Source organism: Equus przewalskii, chromosome 3, assembly GCF_037783145.1.
Source record: "Equus przewalskii isolate Varuska chromosome 3, EquPr2, whole genome shotgun sequence".
Classification (NCBI taxonomy): domain Eukaryota; kingdom Metazoa; phylum Chordata; class Mammalia; order Perissodactyla; family Equidae; genus Equus; species Equus przewalskii.
The window spans coordinates 23624013-23643390 of NC_091833.1; the positions used below are offsets into that span (position 1 = coordinate 23624013).

Sequence of the window (19378 nt, forward strand, 5' to 3'; positions counted from 1 at the left end):
CGATGGTGCTGAGAGGAGAAGCCACACCCTAAGGCTCCTGTTTATAGGACACAGTGACAATGTAGGATGGCTCCCATGAGCCGTCACAAGCCTGGAAGTCTCTTGTATTCTGGTCCCAACCTCTCGTTTCCTACACTCAGCTTTAGTTATATCTATGGCTAAACCTTCTGCCCCTTCAGGACGACTCGACGCCAAACATCAACTTCCAAGATTAAATTGGGCTCCCACTGCACAATGCTGAGTCCTGGCATTTTACCTATGAAATCTCCCCAATTCAACCCCTTTCTCCCCTCCGTCGCAGCCACCATGGTGCAAGCCACTGTTACCTCTTGCCAGGGCTACACAGAAGCCTCCTGCCTAGTCCCTTACTCCACTTGTGCTCCCTCTATTCCTTCTTGGCACTGCAGCCAGGGTTCTCTTCCCAAGATGCAAATACGACCACGCCACACCCCTGCTTGAATCCCTTCCCTGGCTTCCCGTGGTCCTTAGAATAAAGTCCCAAATCCTGACCACAGCCTAGGAGGCCCTGCATGATGTGGCCCTGGCTGATCTCCGGCCTCCTCCCACATCCGTCTCCTTGCCCACCAGCCTCTGGTCACATTGGTTTTATTTCTCTCCCTTGACTGTGCCAAGCCCTTCCCCTTCAGAGCCTTCACGCATGCTGTTCTGTCTGGAATGCTCTTCCCGCCACACTTTACCTGGCTAAGCCCTATCCATCGAATAGCTCAGTGTAAATGTCACTTTCACAAGAAAGCTCTCCCTTGAACGCCTCCTCTCCAGCTCTGTACTCTGACAGCAGTAAGTAATTAAATAATTACTGTGCAATTAGTATGTTCCCTCCCCTTTTCCCCTTTCTTATTAGACTGTTAGCTCCATGAAGACCACATTGGTTTTGTCCATTGTTGTCTCTCCAGTGCCTAGCTCAGTGCTGCCAACCATTAAGGGACCAAGTGAGTGAGCGAATAAATGACTGAAGAATTAGGCAAGATGGCCCAGTGAGGAGCCACCTGGAACAATGAGAAGCAAGTCCTCTCATCCAAAGATCTAAAAGCACTTGCTGGGACCATCTTGAAAGCAAGAACTAGAAGCAGGGAACAACCGTTGGTTGTCACCAGTCCTACAGTCAGGCCCGGGGCAGGCCTGAGGAGTTGGTTCGCCCCTGGCCCAAGCCTATCTGGAGCCCTGTGGGTAGTGGCCATCTCCCCTGCCCAAAGACCCCTGGGATGGAGACAGCATCGATTTTGGAGTCAGGTACACTTGGCTTTTCCACTAACTAGCTGTTTGACCTTGGACAAATTACAGAGCCTCCTTGAGCCTCAATTTCCATATCCTAAAATGGGGATAACAAAACCTACTCCAGGGTCAGTTAGAGGCTTAAGGCCATAATGAGCTGTACTGCACAGCAGCATGCAGCTCAAAGTGAGAATCCCTTCTCCCTCCGCAAAACTGGCTCACCGCTGTCATTTCACTCTCTTAGACACCCAAGGCGGCACACCAGACAAGGAATAAAGGGAGCTCTGAGGGGTCGGAGGACACAGTGCACCCAAGACACTGCCCCAACCTCTCCACCCACCTAGGGGAGCGCTAGTGCCAGACTAGGGCGGCACCAGGAAATCCAAACTAGCTGAGAAGGGTGATATCCGTGCCTTTTGGAAGCAGGAGTAGGGTGAGATAGGAAGAAGAGGACAGGTGAGCTTGGAAGCTATTATTCAAACAGAAGTGAAGAGCGGTTGCAAAGAGGGAGAGGCTGATAAGGAAACAGGAAGGAAAGACCGGGCTTTTGAGGGGGCTGGGAAAGGTGATCCAAGCTGTCAGATTACAGAAGCTGCTGAAGAAACAAGTAGGAAGGAGGGGGTAACTCGGAAGGTGGGAGAAGCAGCAGATAGAAGAGGGTCGGGGGAAAGCTGGGAGAGGAAGGGCAAGGGCCTGAGAGCAGGGAGCGGGGTCAGTGACCTGTTACCTGGAGAGAAGAGAGGGGAAGCGGAGGCGAGGGCGGAGGCTTCACCTTGGGTCCCTCCTAGAGGGCAGGTGAACGGGGCTGGCTGGGGAGTAGAAAGTTGGGGGAGGGAGGAGGAAGGTGGAAGGTGTGTGACCCCCGGACGGGCTGTACCTGAGGGTCTCCCAGCAGGTCGCCCACGTAGTACTGCTCCAGCCAGCGGCGCGCGTTGGCCGAGTGCCGGTGCGGCGGCCCGTCCAGGTCGGCGCTAACGTCCTGGCCAGCCCGTGCCCGCAGCAGCTGCTCGCCCCCCGGGTGGTGCCGGACGAAGCCGGTGAGGTCGTAGAGGCGGGCCCCGCAGCGGACCCAGCAGTCCCCGGCCGCCAGGCGCCGCTGGACCTCGGCTGCGGAGAAGGAGGCGGCGCGGGGCGGAGCGGGGGCCATGGCGGGAGAGCGGAGCTCGCAGCTCGAAGCCCGGGCGTCTGCTCGGCGGCTGCCCAGCGCGCCTCTAACATCCCCTGAGCGCGGCCGCCTTGACCGGCCGGCCGCCACCGCACCTGCTCATTTGCATGCCGCGCTCCTATTGGCCGCCCCGCGGGACGCTGCCGGAGCCCGGAGGGGCCCCCTTCCCCATTGGCCGGCAGGCAGCCCGGACAGACCCGCGAGGGGCGGGCCAGGCGCTGCCCGGCGCCCGCCAGGTGGCCCTAGGCAGGTAGAGGGCGCTCCCGCCAGGTGTGTCCCCTCGCTGGAGAGCGAAGGGGGCGGGCGGATGCAGGCGGGGCGCGTCTTCCTGTCGCTGCGGCTGTCCGGCCCCACATCCTCGGTGGTCTGATCGCCCCTGGAATAACACTTCTGCTGCCTTATGGGAGAAACTTGCTGTTTTCGATCCTCAGGCTCCAGGGCAGGGCGAGGACTTGAGTAGGGCGGGTGAGGCACTGGCTTCCAGAGCAAATTTTAAGGGGGCGCCCCCAAATTCAGAAGTCACATTGCATAATATTTTAATATAATATTTTAAAAATCATATCGTTTCACAACAATATGAATGTACATAATGTCACTGAACTGTAAATTTAAAAAAGGTTAAGATGGTAAATTTTTTATGTATATCTTACCACAATAAAAATACATATAATAATTTTTTATAAATCATATTGGCAAACTAGAGCCTGTGGACTGGCCACCTGTTTCTGTAAATAAAGTTTTATTGGAACCAGGACTAGTGAGGCGATTGAGGCAGGGTGGTGAAAGTGAAGGGTTGGATCTTGTATTTAATATTAAAATTTTTTGGTATTTTGTTCATCATGGATTTTTGGCATTAATTTTGACTTTTTAAAATACCTCATTGAAATATTCTTTTGGGTTTTTTTTTTTTTTTTTTGATGAGGAAGATTAGCCCTGAGCTAACATCCGTTGCCAATCCTCCTCTTTCTGCTGAGGAAGATTGGCCCTGAGCTAACATATGTGCCCATCCTCCTCCACTTTATATGCGGGACGCCTGCCACAGCATGGCTTGATAAGCAGTGTGTAGGTCCACACCCGGATCCAGGCAGTGAACCCCCAGCCCCGGAGCAGAGAGCACCAACTTAACCACTACACCATGGCCTGTCCTCGTCATTGAAATATTCTTTATCTTGATTACTGAGTTTTTTGGCGTGCTCTTGAATTTTGTGCCCAGAGCGACTGCCTCGCTTGCCTCACTCTTGTCTGGCCATGGGGGTAGGACCCTGAGGGGAGAACAGAGAATCCTGTCTCCATTATAGAACGGGAAACAGGGACCTAAAGGAGTAAAGCCTCGGGGTCATGCTAGATGGAAAGGAAAACTGAGTGTGCTCATCCGGTTTTGTTTATAACAGGGAATAACTGCACACAACTTTATTTGCCCAGCAATTGGGGATCTCACTTGAACTCATGATTTGTAATCAAGGGATCCTGATACTGAGGCTGCTCCATTCAGTTGGCCTCTGTCTCTCTCAGGAAAAGGTATTTTTTGGATCACCCTTGTTTATACTTTTCTGGGAATGGGCATCTGTGCCCGGCCAGCGCTGTGGGGAAGTCTGGCCCAAGTGCCTCAGGGATCACCCCAATAATAAATGTGCCCAAGGTCAGGATATTTGTCCCTTCCTTCTCTCCCTTCCAAGACTTTCCTAGCTCACCCTCAGGGAGTAGGCAAGAGATGGGCTGAGTCTGTGGTTCTGTTATTGAACTGCTGTCCAACAGACCTGGAGACTTTAGGTGACTAATGTTGCTTTTCTCAAGTGGTGAATACCTTCACCCCACTTCCACGCCTACTCTGTTCCATATGCAAAAGCAATCAAGCACCCACTCCTAGGTGTCTTCGGGTACTTCCTGCTGAATATCTGTGGGACATCCCCTTTGGATTTCTCACCATTGTCTTCAACCCCTATTTTCTGAAGTTGAACAAACAATTTAGCCATCTTTGGAATTGTAACACGTCTCTTGCCATAGTAATTCCACTTGTAGAAATTTGACTTTACAGATAGACTGCATACAGGTGTATCCATAATGATGTTAATTGCAACATTGTTTATAGACTAGAAACAACCCAAATGTTCATTATTAGGGAGGACTGATTAAATTAATGATGGTATATTCAGACAGTGAAATACTATGTAGCCATTAGAAAGAATGAGGTAAATCTATATATACTGATATGGAACAATATCTAGGACACGGTAAATGGAAAACAACAAGAATGGCGTGTATGGTATGCTAACAATTATTTTGCTGTTTTTAATTCTTTAATCTTTAAAAACACTTTGAACGCAAACAAAAGAGTATATGTAAGTTTTAAAGCAAAAAATAGCATAATTGACTCACTGAATTTACCTCCCAACCAAAGAGCTAGAACATTACCAAAAACTTGCACCCGCTTCTGTCCTCCAATCCTTCTATCTTTCTGCCTTCTCCCAAGAAGAAACCACTGTCCTGACTTTTGTGCTTATCCTTCCTTTGCTTTTTTTTTTTTTTTTTTGAGGAAGATTAACCCTGAGCTAACATCTGCTGCCAATCTTCCTCTTTTCGCTGAGGGAGACTGGCCCCGAGCTAACATCCGTGCCCATCTTCCTCCACTTTATATGTGGGACGCCTGCCACAGCATGGCTTGCCAAGCGGTGCCATGTCCACACCCGGGATCTTAACCAGTGAACCCTGGGCCACTGAAGCAGAACATGCGAACTTAACCACTGCGCCACTGGGCTGGCCCCCCTTTGCTTTTTATTTTTAATATTTTTATCACATCTATCTGTATGCCTATACAATATGTTGTTTAGATTAGCTTGTTTTTGAGTTTTATGAAAATCACATGATACTGTATTTTGCTTTATGTGGCATTGTATATTTTACTCGATATCATTGTAAGCTTCATCCATGTTGCTGAGGGTCACTGTAGTTCATCAATTTTCATTGCAGTGTCATTTTCCACTATGTGAGTTTATTCACCCATTTTCCTTTATTATAGATAGAAATTTGACTTGTTTCTTTTTTTCTGTAATGAGCGTTCTTGTACATATGGGGAAGAGTTTCTGGAACCAGTATACTCAGGAATGTAGCTGCTGGGTCCTAGGGTATGCAAGTGTTCAAATTTAGAAGCCAATGTAAATTAAATTCTAAGTGGTCATCCATTTTACGTCTGCATGAAAGATGTATGACAATCCCTAGCCCTAAGTCTGGGGACAAGGTGAGGACGCCCAGTCTCCTCACTTACATTCACCGTTGTGTTAGAGGTCTTGGACAGCAACGTAAGGCAAACCAAAAACCCAAAACGTGTAAAGAGCAGAGATGAAGCCTAGAAAATCTCTCTACTTGCGGATAATATGACTGTTTACATAGGAAACCTCAACTAATTTGCAAAGCAACTAGAACTAATAAGTGAATTTAGCAAGTTCACAGGATCCAAAGTCAAAATACAAAAACCAATGTGTTTTAATAATTAGCAGCAATTAGAAAATGAAAATTTTTAATTCCATTTATAATAATGTCAAGAAGCATAAAATATGTGAGAATAAATTTGACAAAAAAACATCCAAGACCTCTAACTGAAAACTGTAAAACACTACTGAGAGAAATTAAACAATATTTAAATAAATGGAGTTCATGGATCTACCAAGTTCCAAGGTCACGGACTGGATGACAATATTAGAATCTCAAATCCTCCAATTTATCGAAAGATTCAACACAATCCCAATCATAATCCCACTAGGTTTTTTTGTTTTTGAAATGGATATACTTGTATAATGGAAATGTGCTAAGAGAATAGAACTTAAATGTTCTCCCCAAAAGAGAAAAGAAAAAAATTGATAAACTGCTTCTAAAATTTATACGGAAATGTAACGGACCTAGGCTACCCAAAGCAATACTGAGAAAGAACAAAGTTGCAGGATTTACACTTCCTGACTTCACTACTTAATATAAAACTACATGTTCAAGACAGTGTAGTACTTGCAGAAGAAACAACAAATAGATTAACGGAACAAAACAGAGTCCAGAAAAAAGACCCAAACACAGAAAATAATTTTGTCCTTTTATTTATTTGACTTTTTGTTGAGGAAGATTTGCCCTGAGCTAACATCTGTGCCAATCTTCCTCTTTTTGCATGTGAGCCACTGTCACAGCATGTCCACCGACAGAGAAGTGGTGTAGGTCTGCACCCAGAAACCAAACCCAGGTCACTGAAGCAGAGTGCGTTGAGCTTAACCACCAGGCCACCACGGCTGGCCCATTTCGTTCTTTTGTTTAGGTATAATTTACATACAGTAAAATTTGGCCTTTTTAATGCAGTTATACGAGTTCGGGGCATCTTCCATCCTGTTGTGAAGATCAGGTTTGTCTTGTGAAGATCAGGTTTGTCCCTACCACACTGTCTTCATTATTATAATAAATCTTGATATCTGGTAAGGCTGCTACCTACGCCCTGTTCTCCTTTAAGAGTGTCTTGCTTTATACTTGGATTTTCTCTTTTTTTATATACACTTTAGAATCATTTTGTCAATGTCCATGAAAAAGCCTATTGGGACTATGCAAGGAATTGCATTGAATCTATAGATTAATTTGGAGAATTAATATGTTTGCAAAGCTGACTCTTCCTATTTATAAACTTGAGCTATATCTCTACTTATTCAGGTCATATGTAATATTGTTCCATAAAGTTTAAAGTTTCCTGCATATAGGACTTGCACATATATGTTAAATTAATTTCTAAGTATACTTTATAGAGGGTTTTTTTTTGCTATTGTAAATGGCTTCTTTTTAATTTTTTTTTCTTTTTGAGGAAGATCAGCCCTGAGCTAACTACTGCCAATCCTCCTCTTTTTGCTGAGGAAGACTGGCCCTGAGCTAACATCCGTGCCCATCTTCCTCTACTTTATATGTGGGATGCCTACCACAGCATGGCTTTTGCCAAGCGGTGCCATGTCCCCACCTGGGATCCAAACTGGCGAACTCTGGGCTGCCGAGAAGCCAAACGTGCACACTTAACTGCTGCACAACCGGGCTGGCCCCATGGCTTCTTCTTTATTTTTCCTTTTTCTCCCCAAAGCCCCCCAGTACATAGTTGAATATTCTTCGTTGAGGGTCCTTCCAGTTGTGGCATGTGGGATGCCGCCTCAGTGTGGCTTGATGAGCAGTGCCATGTCTGTGCCCAGGATTCAAACCAATGAAATACTGGGCTGCCTGCAGCAGAGCGTGCAAACCCAACCACTCGGCCACGGGGCCAGCCACCCCATGGCTTCTTTTTAAAGTAAGCTTTTTGTTGAAGTATGACATCCCTAGAGAAAAGTACAGAAAATCATAAGCATACAGCTCAATGAATTTTCAGAGAATGAACATATGCTTACCAGAAGATAGAATTCTAACAGCCCACAGAAGTCTCTCTCATGCCCTTTTCACAGCTACGGCCTCCTTTTATCCCCGAAGAAAGTCACCATATTGGTTTCAAAAGCTGTACATTAGTTGTGTCTGCTTTTGAACTTTGTATTAAAGGAATCATACAGGGTGTGTATTCTTTTGTATCTACCTTTTTTCACTCAAATTATGTTTGTGAGATTCATCCACGCTTGGGGGTGTAGTAATCATCTGTATATTCTTAAGGCTGTGTCGTATTCCACTCTATGAAGATGCCACACTTAACATATCCATTCTATCATTTATGGCTATTTGGGTTGCTTCCAGCTTGGGGTTATTAAAAATGGAGTTGCAGGGGCTGGCTCTGTGGCTGAGTGTTTAAGTTCGCACGCTCCACTGCAGCAGCCCAGGGTTCGGATCCTGGGCATGGACATGGCACTGCTCCTCAAGCCACGTTGAGGTGGCGTCCCACATCCCACAACTAGAAGGACCTGCAACTAAGATATACAACTATGTATGGGGGGTTGGGAAGATAAAGCAGAAAAATAATAATAATAATAATAAAAAAGAATGGAGTTGCAAGGCCGTCCCAGTGGTGCAGCGGTTCAGTTCGCATGTTCTGCTTCTCAGCAACCCGGAGTTTGCTGGTTCAGATCCCAGGAGTGGACACGGCACTGCTTGGCAAAAGCCATGCTGTGGTACGCATCCCACATATAAAGTAGAGGAAGATGGGCACGGATGTTAGCTCAGGGCCAGCCTTCCTCAGCAAAAAGAGGAGGATTGGCAGTAGTTAGCTCAGGGCTAATCTTCCTCAAAAAAAAAAAAAAGAATAGAGTTGTTATGAACATTCTTGTATCTATCTTTGGACAAATACTTGAATGCACTTCCGTCAGGTAGATATCTAGGGATGGACTTGAGTATGTTTAGCTTCAGTAGACTCTGCCAATCAGTTTTCAAAAAATGTATCAAATTAGCGGGGCTGGCCCCGTGGCCGAGTGGTTAAGTTCGCGCACTCCGCTGCAGGTGGCCCAGTGTTTCGTCGGTTCGAATCCTGGGCGCGGACATGGCACTGCTCGTCAGACCACGCTGAGGCAGCGTCCCACATGCCACAACTAGAGGAACCCACAACGAAGAATACACAACTATGTACCGGGGGGCTTTGGGGAGAAAAAGGAAAAGATAAAAAAATCTTTTAAAAAAAAAAAGTATCAAATTAGGCAGGGGATATGAACAGATATTTCTCCAAAGAAGATATAAGGATGGCCAATAGACACATGAAAAGATGCTCATCATCACTAATCATCAGGGAAATGCAAATCAAAACTACACTAAGATACCACCTTACACCTGTTAGAATGGCAAAAATATCCAAAACCAAGAGTGACAAATGTTGGAGAGGTTGTGGAGAAAAAGGAACCCTCATACACTGTTGGTGGGAATGCAAACTGGTGCAGCCACTATGGAAAACAGTATGGAGATTTCTCAAAAAGTTAAAAATGGAAATACCTTATGACCCAGCCATCCCATTTCTGGGTATCTATCCTAAGAACCTGAAATCAGCAATTCCAAAAGAACCATGCACCCCTATGTTCATTGCAGCATTATTTACAATAGCCAAGATGTGGAACCAACCTAAGTGCCCAGCAACTGATAAAGAAGATGTGGTATACATATACAATGGAATACTACTCAGCCATAAAAAAGGACAAAATCGTCCCATTTACATCAACATGGATGGACCTCGAGGGTATTATGTTAAGCGAAATAAGCCAGACAGAGAAAGACGGACTCTATATGACGCCACTCATAGATGGAAGTTAACATATAGACAAAGAGAACTGATTGGTGGTTACCAGGGGAAAGGGGGGGTGGGGTGAGGGCACAAAGGGTGAAGTGGTGCACCTACAACATGACTAATAATGATGTACAACTGTAATTTCACAAGGTTGTTAACTATCATAATCTTAATTTTAAAAAAGTACCAAAAAATGTATCAAATTACACTCCTACCAGCAGTATATGAGAATTCCCATTTTCCCACACTTTCGCCACACTTCATATTATTAGTCTTTAAAAAAAGCTTTTATTTAGCCATTCTGGTGGGTACATATTGCTGTCTCACTGTGATGTAAATTTGCATTTCCCTAGGGACAATGAGATTGAACAATTTTATTTTTTTGGTTATCTCTGGCCCATTTTTCTACTGAATTTTACGTCTTTAAAAAATCAATTTATGTGAGTCTCTTCTCTTCTAAATAGGAGTTCTTTGTCAGTTATGTGTATTGCAAATATTTTCTGCCAAACAAGGCTTATCTTTTTTCTTTCTCGATACTATCCTTTGAAGAATATGGTTTTGTGTGTGTTTTTCTTTGTAAAGATTGGCACCTGAGCTAACAACTGTTGCCAATCTTCCTTTTTCTTTTCCTGCTTTTTCTCCCCAAATCCCTCCAGCACACAGCTGTATACCCTAGTTGCGGGTCCTTCTGGTTGTGGCACGTGGGACGCCGCCTCAGTGTGGCCCAATGAGCGGTGTCATGTCTGCACCCAGGATCCGAACCGGCCCAAGAACATGGTTTTTTAAAAAATTATAAACTAGTTTAACTTCTCAGTCTTTTATTTTATGATTAGAGCTTTTTGTGTCCTGTTTAAGACCTATTTGACTACCCCCAAATCATAAATCTATTTTTCTATATTATTTTCTAGAAGATTTGTTGTTTTACCTTTCATATTTAGATCTATGATCAGCTTGAAGTTGATGTTTGAGTCTGGTATAAGGTATGGGTCAAGATTCATTTTTTCCATATGGATATTCAATTTATTCAGCAATAGTTATTGAAAAGACCAGTCTTTTCTCCACTGCTCTATAGTATTGCTTTCATCACGAATCAAATATAGGAATATGTGTGGGTTTTTTTCTTGACTCTCAAATCTGTGCCATTAATATATTTTGTCTATTCTTGTGCCAATACCATACTATCTTAAGTACTGTAGGCTTTTTATTTATCTTTTTGCTGAGGAAGATTAGCCCTGAGCTACCGTCTGTTGCCAATCTTCCTCTTTCTTTTTTTTTTTTGCCTGAAGAAGATTAGTCCTGAGCTAACATCTATGCCAATCCTCCTCCACTTTATATGTGGATCACTGTCACAGCATGGCTGATGAGTGGTGTAAGTCTGCGCCTGGGATCTGAACCTGCAAACCCAGGCCATGGAAGTGTTGCACACCAAACTTAACCACTATGCCATGGGGTCAGACCCCTTTTAGACTTTTAATAAGTCACAAAATCAGGCAGGAAAAGTCGTTCAACTTTGTTCTACTCCTTCAAGACTATCTTGGCTGTTCTTGCCCTTTTCATTTCTACGTAAACTTTAGAATCAGCTTGTTCATTTTCACCTTAAAAAGCTGATGGGATTTTTCTTCTTTTTGGCCCTGAGCTAACATCTGTTGCCAATCTTCTTTTTTTTTCTTCTTCTTCTTCTCCCCAAAGCCCCCCAGTAATAGTTGTAGGTCCTTCTGGCTCTGCCATGTGGGATGCCACCTCAGCACGGCTTGGTAAGCGGTGCTAGGTCCACTCCCAGGATCCGAATCAGTGAAATCCTGGGCCACTAAAGCAGAGCCTGCGAACTTAACCACCTGGCCATGGGACCAATGGGATTTTGATTGGAATTGCGTTGAATCTATAGATCGGGGAGAATAGACAATTTTACACAATCGAATCTTCTAATCTGTCAACATGGCACATCCACCCATTTGTATAAGGCGTCTTTAACTTACCTCAATGATTTTTGTAATTTTCCACGCCAAGGCCTTGTACATCTTCTATGAGATTTATTTCCAGGAACTTTATGTTTTTTATGCTGTTATATATATGTTTTTGTGCTATTATTTTTATATTATATTATGCTATTACTTTATGCTATTATAATACCCCTGATATTGGTAATTTGGCCTTCCTCTTTTTTATTGATCAGTATTGCTAGAGGTTTATGGACTTTATTAGTTTTTTCGAAGAACCAAATTTTGGCATTCTTGATTTTCTAGATCACACTTTTGTTTTCTATTTCACTGATTTCTGGTTTTATTTTTATATATCTTCTCTTCCACTATTCTGTGGTTTGATTTGGTGTTCTAAGTTCTTGAGATACATACTTAAATTATTGATTTTTAGCTTTTCTTCTATTCTAATTTTGGCTAAACATCACCAAGAAAAAGTTGGTAAAACCTTCCACCACGATCATAGCATTGTCTATTTCTTCTCTTGTAGTTCTGTCAGCATTTGCTTAATATATTTTGAGGCCGCATTATTAGTTGAACAAAAATTCGAAATTGTGACAGGGTCCAGCGAGTCTGACCTTCCAGCAGTCTGAAGCGACTTTCTTCATCTCTTGTGATGACTTTGCGTCTATGTCTGATTTTGCGGGCTATTTAATATTCCTATCCCAGCTTTATTTTGGTTAGCCCAAGCTTAGTACATCTTCGTCCCTGCTTTTTTTTTTTTTTTACTTTTAACTTTTTCATAAACATACGTTTAGATTTCTCTCTTGTAATCAGTGAATAGTGGGTCTTAAAAATGTTTTGACTGACAGCCTGTGTATTTTACAGATTGGAAAGTTTAAAAAATTATCACAAAGCAAAAGTTAAACTCAGCTTTCTCTTAGGTCAGTGGCTCCTTCCAGATTGCCTTATTTCTGCCCATGACACCACCGCTCACCCAGCCCTGACATCCGAAACTTTGGACTCAGTCATCCAAGATCTGTGCTCTAGCCTCCTCCTTTAAAACACATCTTCTCTACTATTTCCTCTTCATTTTAGAAATGTTAGAGTTAAAAGTGATCCAAGCGAGGGAATATGGCTCAGTCTTGTCTTTTGATGGATGAGGAAAGTGAGACCTGCTATCGCACAGCTAGGAGCCAAGCTCTCTTCAACTTCATGTTTAAGGCTGGTTCTTCTATTGCCACTAGACATGAGCAACTCAAGGGCAGAGACCATCTCACCTACAGCGTTGTTGCTTTGCTCCCAACAGAGCTTCTGACATGTAGTAGGTGCTTAGGAAACATTTGTTGAAATTGTCAGATGCTCCCCTCATGCCTAGACTAGTGCAATGGCCTAACAGCCTCTCTTCCTTCAAGCTCCACTTCTTCCAAGCCATCTTCAACACCACTGAAGAATTGAAATTTAATTTAGTGCGTGTCGTCACCCTGCTCAGAAACTGTCAGAGGTTCCCTCTTGCAAAAACAATGGGATCCAAATTCAACCTGGGATGCAAGCCCTAACTACCTCTTCAAACTCACTTCCCTCGGCTTCAAATGGGAAGATTCTTACATCTCTCTGCCTGCAGGTCTGACCCCTAGATCAAGGGCCATCTCTCCGTAGAATCTTCTCTGATTCCTTCACTGCCTATAACACTCACACTGCCCTCGGCCCACAGTGGCCTGTACTGTTACTCCCTAACTAGACCAGAAGTGCTTGAGGGCAGAGACTGTTTCTCCAGTTAGTTTGAATCTCCAGCACTTAGCACACAGTAGAAAATCAACAAATATTTACTAACAATTATACTAGTAAATTTGCCTCACAAAGTTGCCTAAAACATAGGCACACTCACAGAAAACAAACATATAGGCACATATTTTAAGCACTCTTTTGAACGTTAAACATTTCGCCTATCTTAGGAAATCTGAAAGTAATATCTCTTTCTCCTACACGTTATTGAATATGTACGTCATTCATTGTGGGACAAACCCTAGGATTTTTGTGGGTTTTTGTTTGTGGGCTGGTAGGTTGGTTTGCTAAAAGGCAGCATTGTGTGAAACGAAGCGTTGGTTTTTTTCCAGTTTTATTGAGAAGTAATTGACATACATCTCTGTATGAGTTTAAGTGTCTGTATGATCTCACTTATATGTAGAATCTAAAAACAAAAACCTAACTCATAGAAAAAGAGATCAGATTTGTGGTTACCAGAGGCAGAAGCACTGGTTTTTGAGTCAGAAACCCTAAATCTACTATAGGTCCTAACCCTGGTGACTTTAGCAAGTTTCTTAAGCTAACAAACACTAGTTTCTTTTTTTCTTTTTTAAAATTGAGTTAAGGTTCACACAACATAAAATTCATCATTTTAACCATTTTAGCATGTAAAATTCAGTAACATTTAGTACATTCACAATGTTGTACAACCATCACCTCTACCAAAATATTTTCATCACCCCCCAAAAAAACCTTAAACCCATTCCCTTCTGGCCCCCGCCCCCACCGCAGCCCTGGCAACCAGTAATCTGCTCTCTGTCTCTATGGATTGGCCTATTCTGGATATTTCATATAAATGGAATCATATAACATGTGGCCTTTTGCGTCTGCTCTCTTTTACTTAGCATAATGTTTCGAGGTTCATCCATGTCATAGCACGCATCAGTACTTCGTTGCTTTTTAAGGTTGAATGATATTCTACTGTATGGATATACCACATTTTGTTTATCCATTCATCAGTTGTGACTATTGTGAATAGTGCTGCTATGAAAATTTGGCTTCTTTCTATGTAAAATAGGGATTAAAAAAAAACTCCCTGGCCTGGATGCCTCAAGGGAGCCATGTATGTCATGGGAATTGCCGGCGGTGGAATATTATGGATATGGTTATAGGCAAGTTCACCTGTTCTGGCCTCAGGGAGAGAGAGACAGCCTTCTCCGGCCTCAGCCTTCCGTGCCATCTTATTACCCAGTGCCTTGCTGGCGGAGACCAGCTTCTCATAGCTAAACCTGGACATCCATGGTTGGCCATTTCAGATAAAGCAACTGGGGCAAAGAGCCAATTGTCTACAAGGACAGTAACTTGCTTGGAGTTCTGAGTCATAATTCAGCCTTGCTGTCGTGGGGCCTGAGTTATTCACAGGTGAGTAGGATAATATCTAAACAAATCTGCTGAGCGGGGTGCATCTGGACCAGGTAGGATGGGCAGTGAGTGACTGGGGTTATTGAGAAACTCATTAGTGCTCTGTGCTAGACAAACCTGCAGTAATATATTATATTAATATATTTTGAGGCCGCATTATTAGTTGAACAAAAATTCGAAATTGTGACAGGGTCCAGCGAGTCTGACCTTCCAGCAGTCTGAAGCGACTTCAAGCTCCACTTCTTCCAAGCCATCTTCAACACCACTGAAGAATTGAAATTTAATTTAGTGCGTGTCGTCACCCTGCTCAGAAACTGTCAGAGGTTCCCTCTTGCAAAAACAATGGGATCCAAATTCAACCTGGGATGCAAGCCCTAACTACCTCTTCAAACTCACTTCCCTCGGCTTCAAATGGGAAGATTCTTACATCTTCCCATTTACATGCAGTAAGAGGGTGACCTTCATTTCCTCCTTCTTGGCCAAGTGCCCACTCTCTCCAGAGCCAGGCACACGAAGGAAAGGGAAGATATCGTCCGTATGCCTCCAGACAGGAGGAAAAGACCATGTGAGGTTAGAGAGTGTTTGGAAACACTCATTTTCAAAACTGTCTAAACTGCTATGGTGCTAAGTACAGAGAGAGAAAGAATATACACATTAAGGAATGCTAGTTGCGTGAAATCAGTTAGAAAAGGCCTCCAGGCAGTGGGTGCTCAGGTGATTTAGAAAAAGGAAAGCTGGGATTGGTGTAAATTTCTTGAACCATCCCAGGGGGTTTGCCTGAGGGTCAGGGTCCCCATCTGATCTTTTGTGATACCTACACACTTGCTGGGACACCTTTGGTGTGTGAGGTTGGCGTTCTCCCTCTGTCCACCAGATGGCTGTAGCATCCACACCGCCCACCTCCTTGTTTCCACACTCACCTCCCAGGTCGAAGACGGAGAGGGAGAAGGGAAACCAGAGCACGGAGTCTCGGGTCCTTGTAGAGAGCTGGGGGCCTCTCCTCTCTCGCTTCCTACAGACCACCTTTGGCCCCACTGCACTGATGCGAGTATGTCCACCGGTGTCTTACAATGGCAGCTCTTGTCCTGCTGTCACTCCTTGGCTGTGGAACACAACCTTCTTGTGGATTCTGGCCCCTACCCTGACACTCACTCTCCTAATTCTTTGCCAGCCTCTTTGATGGCAACTTCTTTTTTCCCACCACTGGCATATTTTCTTTTTCCTACTATGTCTGAGGTGGAGATATTTCATAAGGTGGCCTCCACGTCTCCATTCTTCCCTGTACTCTTTCCCTTGGTGACTGTATCCACTTTCTCGACCTCAACAACCATCTCTAGATGTTGAATTCTAAGTCTGTAGCTCCATCCCGACGTTTCCAGTGTTTTGACACCTCAAACAAAGCAGCAGTGAGTAATCAGCTTGTCAGAGCCCAAGTGCCTATTAAAAATAGGTGGCAACAGGGGCCACCCCGTGGTGTAGTGGTTAAGTTTGTGCACTTCGATTCGCGGCATGGGGTTTGCAGGTTCGGATTCCAGGTGTGGACCTACACACCACTTATCAAGCCATGCTTTGGTGGCATCCCATATACAAAGTAGAGGAAGACTGGCACAGATGTTAGCTCAGGGACAATCTTCCTCAAGCAAAAAGAGGAAGATTGGTAGATGTTACCTCAGGGCCAATCTTCCTCACCAAAAAAAGAAAAAAAAGCGGCAACATTTAAAGAGAAGATTTCACACCCACCCATCTGGAGGGCTATTTCTGACCACCGTCTGAACCTTCTACATGCCTAACATGCCAAACCCAAATCCACGAGCTTGCCCCTAAAGCCAGCTTCTCCTAATTTCTAGAGTAACTTCATGAAACTTTCAATACTCAGCAAGGAACCTCAGAATCCACTTTTATTTCTCCTCTCCCACACTCCCTGAACCAATCAGCTGCTGAATTGTGTTGCTTCTACCTCTGGGACGTCTCTCATCTTCACCCCACCTTCCCCATCTGTGCAGATGCTCACATCACTCGCCCGGACCATAGAACCTCACATCATTCCGCTCAGTAAAGAGTCTTGGGATAACTAGTTAATTACTAGGGCAAATTAAACTATGTGCAGCAATTTGGAGGGTAGGAAGCAAACATATTAGAGACATGTGGTGGAGCTGCCTGGTTCGGCAGAGAATCTATCTGAGGAAGTTGGAAGAACATGCACCAAGATGTTATTGAAGGTTAGCTTCCTGTTTCTATATTTACGTTTCCTGCTTTTTTTTTTTTTTTCTGAAATGAGCATGTGTGGAGGAAAAACAACCTTATTTAGATTAACATATTTATTTATACAGGTGATTTACGAATGTATTATTATTATATAAAAGTTCTACAAGGGACAAAATCAGATCAAGGATTGCGGCTGAGGGAGAGGACTGACTGCAAAGGGGCATGAGCGACCTTTTTGGGGTGATGGAAATATTTTATATCTTGATTTTGGTGATGGCAATATGACTGTATGTGTTTGTCGAAACTTATAGAACTGTATACCTAATAGCGCTGAATTTACCGCGTGTACATTATACCTCAATAAACCTGACTTTAAAGAAAAGAGTTAAATAATATAGACGTTTATAGAGTCTGTGAGGCAAGTCCTCTTTCAGCCATCGCTCTACCAGCCTGGTCTCCCCAGTGTCACTTCCCTGACAAGAGGCAGCCACCAGTCAGAGTTTGGTACATTTCCTTCTAGTTCTCTCCTTACCCCTACTCCTGCCCCACATTCACTTCCTAAAAATTGAGATGTAATTGACATATAACGCTGTATTAGTTTCAGGTGTACAACATAATGATTTGATATATGTATATATTGCAAAATGATCACCACAAGAAGTTTAGTTAACATCCATCACCAGACATAGTTATAATCTTTTTTCTTGTGATGAGAACTTTTAAGATCTATTCTCCTAGCGACTTTCCAATATATGATACAGTATTGTTAGCTATAGTCACCATGCTGTACATGACATCTCCAGGACTCATTTATCTTATAACTGGAAGTTGGTACCTTTTGCCCACCTTCCAAAGGTACAAACTTTTGGGGAGTGGGCAACATCTGGCAAGTTAAAAGGAGAAGAATTTAAATGGGAAACGATTCCTCCCCACCTCACTTTCCATGATTCTTACAACCTACTCATTCTTATCCTGCTTCCTCTTGTAATCCATTCTTCTATTAGCTATGTTGATGGCTTATGAGATTTCATTCATTCATTCAACAAACATTTACTAATTCACCACCCCTATCCTTTGGGTATGCAAAGATGACTAAGTTATTATTAGTTGTGATTCTTGATTGCAAGCAGCAGAAACCAACTCTACACAAAAAGAGAATATTCTGGAAGAAATAGATGGGAGGCAGGAGAACTGGGCTTGGAAAATGGACAGGAAACAGGGCAGGTGTAGAGGGCCAGCGAACAGGAAGACAATCACCATTTTTTAGCAGAAACCATTAGGTTGGGATACTAACACCACTGCCACCACAGGCCGTTGCTGGATACCACCATCCCCATGAACAAGGTCTGTCTCCTTCTCTTTGAGTCACCAACTCAAGATTCTGTGCCCCAGTTGGGAGAAGTGATTGGCCAAGCCAGGTCCTGTGTCCTAGCCCTGGTGGCTCGAGACAGGGCAAGAGTGTTTCATGTCCTTTTATGCTTCCATATGGGAACGTAAACTTATACAACGCTAGGCGCAGGACAGAGCTCAAAAATAGGAAGGACCTTGGCAGACAAAAACTACACATTTCAATAAGAAAAGCACTGACCTTGTCTTTAAGAAGTTCCAAGTCTTGAAGGAGAGGCACACGATAAATAGGTCAAACCCAACAAAGAAAAATAAACATGATAAAAGAGCCATGGTCAGGAAAACGTCCAGTGCCAAGTTCCGGGCACAAACTCTGCAATCAGATGAACTGGGGTTAGATCCTGGGTCTGCTGGGTGCAAGCTGTGTGACCTTGAGAAGTTTTTAACCTCTACTTGCCTCCTTATCTGTAAAGAGAAGTTAACAATAGTAATCTCTTCAGAGGACTGTTATTAAATAAAGTATGCAAAGCAGCATAGTGCCTGGTACGCGGTAACATCCCAATAAATGCTGGTGATGACTATTAGCATAGAGGGCCAGGGGTTCTACCAGAATTGGCTGACAAGTCCATTGTTCACTCACATAAAACTCAGACCAAAGGGCTCTATCCTCTCACATCTTTCCAGAAAATAGATTAATTAAATTTTGCCTTTGGAAGCAGATAAATGAGTCTGCCTAGCGCAGGGACACAGACTGCCATCACAGCTTCCAATCTTTTTAAAGTTCTTCATTTAATTCATAGAAAAATGGGCTGGGCGGTGGGGAGACAGGTCATAATACCTCCAACAGATCCTCAGGTTTAGCGACTTCAGAACAAAGTTGGGAGCCTCCACGCTAGAAGGAAGCTGTGCAGAAAGAGCTTTTGAGAAGCATGAGGTTAGTGGAGGAACTGGAATTGTACGTGCATGCCCAAATATGGATGCCCCAAGAGGCCAGTGGAAGTTTTAAAAACATTACCCCCGTTCCACGGCCCTCTGTCATCCTGCCATTATCTAATACTCTGGGATTGTTTAAAAGAAGAGCATTTCTTTATGGTTCCACAGGCTTGTCCTGTAATCTCGGTCAAGTCAGAGAATCTTTTCAAAATGTCTTGC

At 43.8% G+C, this 19378-nt stretch overlaps 1 protein-coding gene and 1 long non-coding RNA gene across 2 annotated transcripts in view; both read right to left on the bottom strand.

Annotated features, from left to right (window-relative positions):
* FA2H (fatty acid 2-hydroxylase) overlaps positions 1-2998 on the bottom strand; it is a 53228-nt gene extending 50230 nt beyond the window's left edge. Inside the window, exon 1 of the mRNA XM_008534110.2 lies at positions 2111-2998. Within this exon, the coding sequence (XP_008532332.2) occupies positions 2111-2380 (270 nt within the window). The 5' untranslated portion in view covers positions 2381-2998. The remainder of the gene's footprint in view (positions 1-2110) is intronic.
* Positions 2999-13614: 10616 nt separating this feature from the next.
* On the bottom strand, positions 13615-19129 carry LOC139082482 (uncharacterized). The gene is made up of 4 exons (XR_011538531.1): positions 19065-19129; positions 18468-18691; positions 15595-15776; positions 13615-14939 (listed from the first exon to the last, which is right to left on the bottom strand). It is a non-coding gene; the product is annotated as an uncharacterized lncRNA (long non-coding RNA).
* Positions 19130-19378: the final 249 nt, after the last annotated feature.